Source organism: Orycteropus afer, unplaced genomic scaffold, assembly GCF_000298275.1.
Source record: "Orycteropus afer afer isolate SDZICR_OR568_19922 unplaced genomic scaffold, OryAfe1.0 scaffold00909, whole genome shotgun sequence".
NCBI lineage: Eukaryota > Metazoa > Chordata > Mammalia > Tubulidentata > Orycteropodidae > Orycteropus > Orycteropus afer.
Window position 1 is genome coordinate 335,692 of NW_006922496.1, and position 12,572 is coordinate 348,263.

The 12,572-nt window shown below is 41.7% G+C and overlaps 1 protein-coding gene across 1 annotated transcript in view; it reads right to left on the reverse strand.

Moving 5' to 3' along the window:
• Positions 1-4,520: 4,520 nt before the first annotated feature.
• The window catches only part of TSPAN7 (tetraspanin 7), a 40,553-nt gene continuing 32,501 nt past the window's right edge, over positions 4,521-12,572 (reverse strand). The window contains exon 8 of the mRNA XM_007958299.2: positions 4,521-4,589. Within this exon, the coding sequence (XP_007956490.1) occupies positions 4,521-4,589 (69 nt within the window). The remainder of the gene's footprint in view (positions 4,590-12,572) is intronic.

Below are 12,572 nucleotides of genomic sequence, written 5' to 3' on the forward strand. Positions count from 1 at the left end.
GTTGTGTGCCGTCGAGTCGGCCCCGACTCATAGCGACCCCTCCTTGGGTTTCCGAGGCAGTATCACTACGGAAGTAGGAATGCCCAACCTTCCTTCCCAAATGTGCAGTGCTTGAGTACTCAGCTGCTAACCTAAAGATCAGTTGTTTTAACCAGGGCTTTAAGGTGGTTTAGTCATGGCTGATGAAGTGAAATTGGCACAGCCTTCGATTTTAAAAATTTGGTTGAAGCACAATGATAACTGGAATGGGGGAAAAAAAATGAGTCAAAGTCCTGGAATGGGAAACTCATGAGAAGCACAGTGAGCCCTTTCAGGAGCCTGATGTGGGAGACTGGACTATTGCCAGGAGTGTGAAGAAGTACACACATTCAAAGCAGCAGATGGTTGGCCACCACCTTTGAGCCAGGCTTCCATTTCTGAATCTGCAAGTCAAGAGATTTGGTTGCTATGTAATGCATATGTTGCTCTTCTTTTCTAAGGAAGGGATTAAGTTCCTAGCAGTGCATGGACTTGTAATTTTTCCTGTTCCAATTACAGTTCCAGTTTACCTACATTTTATAAATTTAGGTCCATTCTACTTTTGCTTTGCTGGCCATGACTATACTGGGAAGAACTGGTTTCTAACACATTAGGCATTCCACAGGAGAAAGACGTGGCTGTCTGCTTCCACAGATTACAGCCTTGGAAGTAGTTCAAGGGGTAGTTCTACTCTGTCCTATAGGGTCACTATAAGTTGGAATTGACTTGATGGCAATGGGTTTTTGTTAGTAGGTAATGGTTACAGGAGCAGACTGCCACATCTTTCTTCTGTGGAGCAGCTGGTGGGTTCCAAGCACCAACCTTTCAGTAACAGTCAGCCAAGTGCTTAACCAATGTGTCACAAGGACCCCTTCCATATAGATTACAGGCTTGGGAACCCTATGAGACAGTTTTACTCTGTCTTATAGGGAAGCTGTGTGTTCAAATTGACTTGCTGACAATGGGTTAATACTCCCCAATGTTTTGGGGTTAAGGGGTCAGGAGACCTTGTACCACATTGAGCAACTATCTGGACCTGAGAAACTTGTGTAAATTCTGTGAATGAGGGACTAGAAAAAACCCTATGGAAATAACCCACCATGTAAGGTGTGGAGTCTATACTTATGCTACGTATGTTGTACTAGATTCTCCAAGTTAATACAAAAACTGGTTCTGGACCAGCAAAACTCATGCAGTGTCTGGGTAAACAAATGTAAAATTTCATTGCAGGGATCATTCCACAACCTAGGTTGCATGCTACTATCACAGAAAAACCAAACCTCAATCTAAATGCAGTATGTTGTCCTAGATTGTATCTTGGGTCAGAAAAAAAGACATTAGAGCAAAAGCTAGTGAAATCTTAAAGTCTGGTAGCATAGTGGCTAAGACACTTGCCTGCTAACCAGACAGCTGGCAGTTCAAAGCCACCAGCCACTCCTCGGAAGGAAGGTTGGGCAATCCTACTTCTGTAGTGATACTGCCTCGGAAACCCAAGGAGGGGTCGCTATGAGTCGGGTTTGACTCAACGGCACATAACAACAACAGAGTCTAGTTAAAAGTTGGTTGTGTAAATATAAAAGGATAATGTAAGATGATGACATCAAGGGAGATTGGTGGGAAGTCTCTGTACCATCTTTGCAAATTTTCTATGTATCTAAAATTATCCCAACATAAGTTTTTTTTTTAAAATCCTTAGTAGTTTACTTACAAAAATTAAAAACACAAGAAAACCATGCATGACAGTCAGACAACACAACATACAAGTGGATTCCTACCCAAGAACTTTAGATATTAGAATAATTGAAAGGACAAAAAATAGTTGAGAATTATTAAAGACAGAATGTGAAGCCATAGTTAAAGACAAAACCCACTATAAAAAAATAAACTGGTTTTAAAAAAGAAAATGAAAAAAAATGCTTATTGAAAATTAAAACAAATTAGATAAATTTGAGAACTAGAAGACAGAACAGAAGAAATTATCAAGGATGCTCTAAAAGAAAAAAAAAAAATGGGAAAAATGAAAGACTCTAAGTGACCAGAAGGTAGTACTAGAAAGTCCATCATGTGTTGAATACTGAAGAGGTGCATCAAAGGCAAAGAGAAAATGTTAAAAGTAACCAGAGAGAGCTGACATTACGAGGGAGAAATGAAAGATTTCCAGAAAGGAACAACTAACCTTATCATCAGTAATAATAATAATAATAATAGTTGATTCTGACTCACAGCAACCCCTCCCTTGGGTTTCTGAGACAGTATCTCTATGGAAGTAGATTGTCCAACCTTCCTTCTGAGTGGCTGGTGGGTTTGAACCACCAGCCTTCTGGTTAGCAGTTAAATGCCTTAGACACTACGCCACCACAGCTCCTTAACTGAGGCATTGGGAAGCTTAAATTGTAAGATGTCTTCTCTTCTCTAGACTGAGGTTATTCAATCAGGAAAGAAAGAGGAAAGAGAAACATATGATTATTAGAAATGAGGAAGGAAAAAATAGATGTTCATTTCTTTTTTTATGAAATACAGATTGTAAAAAAAAATCTGAACTCTGTATTTATCTCATGGATGTTAGGCCAGAGGCCTGAAATAAAATGGAGACTATTTCTGCAGTCAATAATGTATTCTGTACATGATAAATGATTCAAGTTCCTGAAATGTCCATAACAAAAAAATCAGACCCCTCTGCATTTATCCTGCTTGATATTATTTTGGTGGAGTGGAGGTGGGGGCATGAGAAAAATGGTGTGTCAGTGTGTCAGGTGGTCTACTCAAGTACCCTGTGTGACAAGCTGGAAAGAGATGTGTTTTTAAAAACGTACGTAAGAAGCAAATAACAGAACCAGAACACAGCAGTTTTTAATGGCTCTATTTATTAATACATATATCACAAATGTTCACAATATCAATGCATTCTTGTTGGCATGCTAGACAGAGGCATTATTTTTTAAGTTCTTTTGAAATATTTTGACTTTTGTTTCCCCCTCACACGCATATTGAACTTGACTTGACGAGGTCCTCCATGTCTGTAATGTCAATGCAAGAAGAAAATACGGAAAGAAGAAATAACACAATAGCAATTAATTGGAGAAAAAAAACCCAAAAGTAATATTATTGCCTTCACAGGAAGCAATGACACAGCTTTGTAACAGGATTATACAGGTTTCAACTGAGAGGTAAAGGGGCACTAAACTGTCTATACCCACCCAGGCATGTAACAATTATGAGCAAGGAGGCCATCTAAAGCTCAACAACAATTTACACCACTCATGACACATGCTTTTTTCTCCTCATGGACAATAACCAATGTATTTTTTTCCATGACCTGGGCAGTCTGAAGAAGGTAGGAAAGAGCCTTACTAAAGGGAAAATCAAACCAAATGAGATTAAGTCAAAAGAACAGGTATCTATCATCTGCTTATCTACATAAAGGTGTGTGGTATTCAGTATTCATCGATCTTGGTGAAGGGCAAACGGGAGCCTCCCACACTACATGCAGGGCCCAGCAGGGCCAGTGATGGTGTGATAACCAGTCACCTACGATGAGCTGCAGTTGGACCAAGTACAGATGGAGGAGCTGGAACACAGAGAGCCTTGGGGGTCAGGGGTGGGGTTTCCAGTAAGGACTAGCTGCGGGGGGACCTGGCTACACTCTGGCATGACAGGGCTTCACAAATTGGAACACTACACATGATGTCGGCTGAAAGGTAGAGCAGAGACTGTGTGGGAGTGTTGGTTGCACACTGGGGCTGGGGTGGGGTGGAGGATAGGGGTGGGGGTGCAGGTGCAGGGGTATTATGTACTGTGCTCTAACATTCTTTGGAAGTCTTTCAAAGATTGCTGCAGGTCTTTTATAAACAGGTCGCTTATTCCGTCGTTCTTGAAAGACTAAGAAAGAAATTAAAACATGTGAGTGATTCGCCATTAATGAGGACTTAGAAAAAGGTAACAAGCTAAAGAGAACATTTCCACATATTACACAATAGTAATAGTCATACTTCCTCCCCTGCACTGCAGAAATAAGACTCTGGCATGTGGGCAAGTGCACCAAAATCAGTTACTTAAGTAGCCAGGCAGTACTCCTAACCTCAGGGCTCTGCTGGCATTGTTACTAAGGCATTTGGGTGCTTACCAGAATGTTGGTGGTTCAAACTCACCAGCTACTCCAAGGGAAGGTAAGGCAATCTATTTCCCTAAAGATTTACAACCTTGGAAACCCAATGAGGGTCGCTGTGAGTCAAAAGTGACTCGATGGCAGTGGGTTTATAGACCTCACAGGAGTCCTTGGGTGGTGCAAATGGTTAAGCACTGGACTACTAATCAAAAGGTTGACGGCTCAGATCCACCCAGAAATGCCTTGGAAGTAAGGCCTGGTGATCTTCCGAAAGGTCACAGCCTTGAAAACCCTATGGAGTAATTCTACTCTGTACACATGGGTTGCCATGAGTCAGAAATACACCCCACATAGAAAATCCAGAATTAAACCCTCCCCACTGCCACTCACCTTCTCCTTACACCATCTCATACTGATTGGCCGTGATGAACCGGGACAGACAGCAGGCCAGCAGCATGCCAATTAACTGTTGCCAGGAAGAAAAATGAAAATGAGAATCTCCAGTCATTAAATTACACCCTTCTTTGACCCTCAGAAGTAATTTTTAACAACCAAAGGTTTCTGTACATGAATGGAGAAAGAGCACTAGAGAAAGAGATAAGACCTAATTTCAACCGGGGGATCTAAGAATTAGGGAGTATAACCGTTGGCGTAGGGTAAACTGGAAGCTCTGGAACTGGCCATGGAGCTCCAGCTTTCACTCAGCCCGGCCATTGAAAAACAACTTTTGACACTTAAGTAGTACTAGTATAGATTCATATGAGAGATATTTAAAAAATAACAACAACAAAAAAAATACTAGATATTAACTAAAAGGCCAAAATTTAATTCAAAGCTGTAAGCACAGGCATTCTAAAGATGTCTAAACATGAACATAATATGAAGCCCCATCCATCCCTGCTTAACAGCAAATTAGTTTTTGCCTTGAGATGAGGGATTATTCCTGACCAGTTAAGTTTTCAATTTATGTAAGAAAGCCATGGCTTGTGAGAGGTAAGGGGGTGGTGGAGAAGAAAGGGGGAAGTGGTGCTTTTATTAGTTTCTCTGCCTCTAAACCACATAGATACTGTAGGCCTAGATGGGCCCATATGCACATAGGGCCCACCTCTGGGGTCCCAGATCAACCAGTAACAGAATACTTCCACACCCTTCAAAGAGCCCACTCCTCTGCCCGTCTTTGTGCCCTGACTTAACCAGTGACACAGGTGAGTCTAATAAAGCAGTTGTGCTACTATCAAGACACTCCCAAGTGAATCTTGTTCTGCTCATCGGAAACTACAGCTTTCATTCATGAAACTCAATGATCAGCATTCTTTGGGCAGGAGCCCAGTTGGGCACTCGAGCCAGGAAGCTTGCAGCTTTTGGTTGATGTAGTCCCTTCTCCTTATGCAACCGGTCATGGTTTATTAGATTAGAGGTAAGAATGCCATTTAGAGATAATCTGGTACAGGGTCTAAGTGTGGTTCTAAGATCAGCATCATTTGGTAACTTTTTAGAAATGCAAACTCTCGGCACCTCACCCCAGGCCTGCTGAATCCAAAATGCTGTGCTAGGGCCCTGCAACTAGTGTTTTAACAGAATTTAGCTCCTAATTATATGGCAGTTTTCTAATGTGCTTCCAGGAAGAGAACCACTCATCTTGTTACCTTTATCTTATAGGTGAAACATCTGAGATTACACTAGGTACCACTGCTGATCAGAGAAAGACCTGAACTCCATTCTCCTGGCTCTTGGCTACTTAGGTTCCAGGCTACTTGGTTATCTTTCTTGATAAAATCCCAGATTCTTACCTTTTAAAAATTAAAATTGTGCTGTGAACTATAACCTCTTGGGTAAGGAAAAATCATCACCTTATGAACTTACCTTATCTCTTACCAAGACTCTGGCCAAAGGAACCATGGCTATAACCTGTAGAATACTGTGCCAAATGAGAAAAATAAAAATCCTCCCAATGGTGCCAGGACTTTAACCTTATAGCTTGTCCTCTTTTTTACCAGAACTCAATTTTCCAGGACTAAAATGGCATGAGAACATACTTACACTCTCAAAATCAAATTTCCATCAAAAAGCAAGTATCATTAGAAGTATACAGTACATTCAGATATGTCTCATTATTTAATCGTTACCACATCCCTGTGCCATGGTATTTTCAGTTGCCTCCTATGTATGTCAAAGCTGGACAATGAATAAGGAAGACCAAAAAAGGGCTGATGCCTTTGAATTACAATCTTGGTGAAGAATACTGAAAATACCATAGACTGCTAGAAGAATGAACAAATCTGTCCTGAAAGAAGTACAACTGAAATGCTCCTTAGAAGCAAGAATGGCCAGACTTCATCTCACTTACTTTGGTCATGTGGTCAGAAGGGACCATTCCCTGGAGAAGGGTATCATGCTTGGTAAAGTGGAGGGTCAGAGAAAAAGGGGAAGGCCCTCAATGAGATGGATTGCCACAGTGGCTGCAAGGATGGGCTCAGGCATAGCAAGGATTGTGAGGATGGTGCAGGACCGGGCAGTGTTTCATCCTGTAGTGCGTAAGGTCGCTATGAGTCAGAGCTGACCTGATGGCATCTAACAACAACAGCAGCAACACATCCCTATGCGATATTATGATACCAGTTTTCCAGATAAAGTGTGATTAGGGGAGGTTAAAAAACATCCTCTAAACCATTCAGATAACCCACACAGAACTTAAGGTTACACATTCTTTCCACTATCCAAGAAGAGCCCTTTGCCCCACCACATCCTTACCACAGGCCTAGACCCTTTTGCTTTATAGGATAATTTCTTCTGTCCCATATCACTCAGGTTCCTTTCTGCCTTCGAATTGCAACCTTCAGGTTGAAAGTTTTGAGTGGGCATCTTTTTTATTTGCTTTTCAAGTTCCTAGACTCCTCTTGCTTTGTAAGGCTTATCACTGGTTTCTCATTGACCGTTGGTACTTTAGGCACTTAAAATAGTCACTATTCCATTTCACGGTTTGCAATGCTCCTATATTTAGTGAGGGAAAATATGCTTGTCTCCATGGAAAGTCATGAGTCACGAAGCCAGAAAACTTTTTAGAATACTCTATTTGTATTTGTAACTAAATTCTCTACTTTCAAAGAAACATAGCATGTTCTTTGTTTTTTCACATCATTCTGAAGTAGCTAGCGCACATGCCAATTTTCTCATAGAAATAATAACTTTAAAACATATAGGTAAAAGAAACACCTATTTGCTTTTAAATTTATATTCTGTATTTCTAAGGCATAACATAACTGCTTTTGTTTACCCATGGGAGAAGATAGTCTTTTAAATAATTTTTTAAACAACTAGTAACAAATTTGTTTTCCTAAAAAGATACTCTAAACTAAAGTACACATAAGCTACATGAAAACAGTATTTTACATAAATTAGCTTTTATTTTAGATAATTCTAGTGCAAGAAAAACTAGGATTTGGGATATGGCAGATGTTCTAAGTTATTCACAGGGTTACTGATCTGAGATCAGATTTGCTATCAAATTTTTCTTCATATTTGAGAAGGCACTTTGACCCTGGTGGCCCTAGTTAAAGTACTTGGCTGCTAACTGAAATACTGGTAGTTTGAATCCACCAGGCACTCCACAAACAAAAGATGCTGCAGTCTGCTTCTATAAGGATTTATAGCCTTGGAAAACCTACAGGGCTACTCTGTTCTTCAGGATCACTCTCAAAAAAACCTCATTGCCATCAAGTCGGATCCGACTCATAGAGACCCCTCCTTGGGTTTCCGAGGCGGTATCACTACAGAAGTAGATTGCCCCATCTTCCTTCCGAGGAGTGGCTGGTGGATTTGAACCGCCAGTCTTCTAGTTAGCAGTCAAGTGCCTTAGGCACTATGCTACCAGAGCTCCCACTGTGAGTCAGGAATAATATTTACCCAACCTTCCTTTCGAGGAGTGGCTGGTGGGTTTGAACCGCCAGCCTTCTAGTTAGCAGTCAAGTGCCTTAGGCACTATGCTACCAGAGCTCCCACTGTGAGTCAGAATTGACTTGATGGCAGTGTGTTTTTTTTTTTTTAATCTCTCCTTTCCATATGTACCAAGTTAAGGTAAAGAGAGGAACCATCCCATACTTAGTACAAATTATTACCAGATTATGACTGGTTACATAATTGGAAAGTCTATTCCACTTGAAAAGAAGGTCTCTTCCTCTATCTGTATCAGGACATATAGCTTGCCTGCATATAGCTTATCTACAGCTATTTGTAGACAGGAAAATCCAGCCTTACTGAGATTAAACCTTCTTTAGATTACATAAGAAGGCCTGCTGGTACGGTGGTTAAGCATTCAGCTGCAAACTGAAAGGCTGGTGGTTTGAACCCACAAGCTGCTCCTTGGAAGAAAGGACCTGGTGATCTGCTTCTGTAAAGGTAACAGCCTAGAAAACCCTACGGGACAGTTCCACTTTGTCCCATGGGGTCGTGGTGAGTCATCAAGGACTTGATGGCAACAGGTTTAGCTTAAATACAGGTATGCATCATATAATGTCTGTTTTGGGCAACGTCTCACTGCATATACATCCTTGGTCCCATAAGGTTTTGTTTTGTTTTTAAAGGGAAAACAATTGTTTTATTACTTCCCCCTAATGATTTTAAAAACCCTAAGCCCAGACTCTTACAGCACTGGATCACACAGCAGGCAGGTGAGGCAGACGACATGTCTCTGGGAGTGGGTTCTGTGGGCTTTGTCTGGCAGGCAGGCAGGTGGGTGACTGTGGGACCCAAGCCCTGCCTGCTCCACTCCGCTTCCTTTCAGCCACTACTGCTCTGTCCTCCAGCCTCCACCAGCAGCTCCAACTGTGGCAACAGCAGTGATGAGGATGACCAGAAGTAGGCTCCCATATGGTTTTAATTATGGTATCCACCCAACATCCAAATCAGATAATATCCTATTTCACAGAACGTATTGTGGATATTAAATGACACATACCTGTATATGCAAAAACATCTCAAAGAGCAGGAGTGTACTGTGGGAATCCAGATTGGAACTCTAGAAACACACTGCTGATGTGTACTAAAGGCTGAGATATTTGAAATATTTTGACCAAGTTCTGCTTTAAAACCAGGAGAGAGACAAGAGGAGGAAAATTTGCCTTTTTTGCTGGAGACCACTTAAGATAGAGACCCCAGAACCACCACACACTCTTCCTGTGGCTCGAGAAATATAGGCAGTCCCTGGATTACAAATCAGTTCTGTTCCTAGGTCTGTCATTAAGTAGAATTTGTACATAAGTAAGAACACTTAGGTTCGGTTTGTACCTAAAGTCAGCCATGTTTGTCTTAGTATATAGTATACTTTTCTATGCATAAAAACATTGACGGAACACTTCCAGATACACTAAAACATCTGTAACATGATAATACAATAATAATAATGTTTTGATGCATGTCACAAAGTACTGCCAGTTGTATTATAAACTGTCGTGTGTAACTCAAATTTTTGATATAATAAGCATTACAAGGCTTGGTTCATAATGTGATGTTAGTTGGACATTGGTAAAAATTCCAGATTCTTACAATGCCCATAAAGGAGACCTGGTGGTGCAATGGTTAAGAGCTCAGCCTCTAAGTGAAAGATTGGCAGTTTGACCGTGAGAGAAAGATTTGCTCTAGAAAACCCTATGACGCAGTTCTACTCTGTCACATAGAGCCACTATGAGTTGTACTCAACGTGAAGGCACTTAACAACATAATGCCTGTGGAAATTTTATGCTAATGATGTAAATGGGAAACTATAATTTCCAGGTTTTTGGAAATGTGCCAACAAATCTGGTTTGAAATATAAATGTATAAATGCTACTGAGGACCCTCCAAGGTCCCAGTAATGCTAGGGGAATAAGTAAACAGCTCCGTTACCCTTACTCTGCCATCTTTCCTAAAGGCTATCAAGAGCTTTGCTCTGCCCTCTTCACAGGAAAGGTTAACAAGCCACCTTAAGGACCCCCACAAGAATTACTGGCCTGTAAAGATTCACTCCAGCAGCCTGTGGATCCTGGGGAAGGCCAGGCATGGGGCGGGCAGGGGATGGGCCGGTAGGAGTGAGACTTGAGCTTTTGATGAATACCCTTTTCCTGTTAATTCCACAAAATCAACCCCTTTTTAATAAAAGCACAAGAGTTCCCATAAGTTATTACACCTGAGGCAGGAACAAGGCTGCTCTTTGTGCCTGTGGTCTAAATGTTTAATACAGCAGAGCAGGTAGAGAGGTCAGAATTGTTATCCTGGATCTACAGTAGCTGCCTAACGTCAAACAAGCCACTTAGCCTTTCTTTTCTGGAAACAGCTCTATAGTCCATTTAGGACTATAACATTCTGTGAAGTTTAGGATTAATCTAGCCTAACATGTTCCAAGTCTAACAAGGCCCTGGGTCTATTTATACTGAATACACAAGTGCTACATACAAAGACTCAGAAGACTGCCCCTCTCCATACCAATATAAACATACACAGATAATAGAAGACCAAATCAAGGTAGGAAGCAGCACCACAAATTGAGCAATACAGGAGTCCAGATGCTAAACAGTATCACCCATGACTCCTGTGATCCTTTAAAATATCATCTGTATGTGACCAAATGGTCAGTAGTTACTCTGAAGCAAAGATGAGAGGCAAGGAGTCAGGGAAACTAGATTACTGGAAATGGAACAACCAGAAAGGAAATAATGAGAAAGTTGCCACACTTTGAAGAATATAACAAATGAACAAATTGTTCAGAATTTGTTAAACGGGAACCTAATTTGCTGTGTAAACTTGCACCAAAAATACAATAAAAAAAAGTAAAGAGCCCAGGCCCACATGCACTGAGGCACCTGGCTTTCCAGGCCATTATTGAGCATTGTATATGGGTGCGAGTGATGTGTGCTCCCCACCCCCCAAGCCTCTTGAATGAAAGAGGAGCTGCCATTTATGGCCCCTAGTCACTCTTTGGGCCTGGAATTGAACTCACTCCCATGGCTTCTAGCCAACGACAGACAGGCATACAGGGTGAACATTTATACCAGGTATGTGTATACTCCTTAGAACAATCAAGCATGGGAGATGAGAAGGGTGGTATTTGCACAGAGAGATAGCTCAGGGGGCTGGAATGCACAGGGAAGAAGGACACAAGGAAAAGGGAGCCAAAGGGAGGAAGTGGGAAGAGGGCTGTTACACTGTGGGATTGCAAGCCACGTCATGAAATAAAATGTGTATAAACTATTGTACGGAAAATGAATTTGCTCTGTAAACTTCCCCCTAAATCACAATTAAAAAAAAAAACAAAACAGAATAGCTGCCATAAGCACAGGGAAGAAGAACGTTATCAAAAACATCTCAATCCCTTGATATAAATTTACAGGGCAGCAGGACCTGCCCGTCAACTCCAGACAAGTGGGCTTTTCTGTAAGAGGGCAAAAGCAACTAGATTTGTGGAGAGAAGTACAAAATGCTTGGCAAAGCCTTGCTGTCCAGGAACAGATCTCAAGGGCTTTAAATTAGTGAAGGGGACAAAGTTTTTGTACAGTCTGTCAAAAGGCTAGACACAGTACAGTTTTCCTTGAACTTTATACCACTTTTAACGTCTGAGACAATAGATGTGCAAGGCCAATTTTATCCAACAGTGGATAGCATGGAAGTCACAAGAGAAGACATAGATAAGGGTGAGGAAGAGGAAAATGGAAGAAAGAGGGCTCTGCACTTTCCTATCTACTTTAGCCTCTATTCAGAAGGGTCTGCCTTATTATAGGAAGATCAAGGCGTAGCCTCTGCAGAAGCCAACACAATTGATTCATCAAGATCAGCTAACACTTAGTTCTGCCATGAGACTGGCTCTAAAATTATAGTGCAAGCTCCTAATTAGAGCATTGGTTCTTGGTCAATGACCAGGGTCTGAAGGGCTGGTTCTTCCTCAGTAGGCATCTGGTAAGTGGCTACCACTGTTCCAGGGAGGCCCGGGATTCACCGCCATCTGGAAGCTAACTTCAGCTTCCAAGGAGCCTGAGGCTTCTGGCACCATAAACAGCAGCACTTCCTAGCATCTGGCCACTCCTCCCCCTACCCCTGGCTGTGCACAGATCTCATATCCATGTCTGCTGGACCTTTATGACCCATGGCTAAAGGGGACTGGCTGTGCGATGCCACCTGGCATTGTGGTTTCATATCTTAACAACTGTGAATTACCTTGATGGGAACTAGTTGTAGTTTTTGTTTTATGTCTCTTGGGGCCAAAGCCCCTCTCTCACAGCCCCAGAGGGTAACACAGCTGCAGTGTAGTAAATTACTTAGTGTGGCTTTTCTAGCCATAAGTCTTTGTAAACTCTGTGGTGGAATTTGCTGTGAGCAACTGAGGAGCTCCTGATTGTAAAAATTATCCACCTGGGGTATTTCTGTTGGGCGAAACACAAAGCAATGTCCTGGAAGGTTCCTGCTCTCTCTCAGGTGGTTAGAA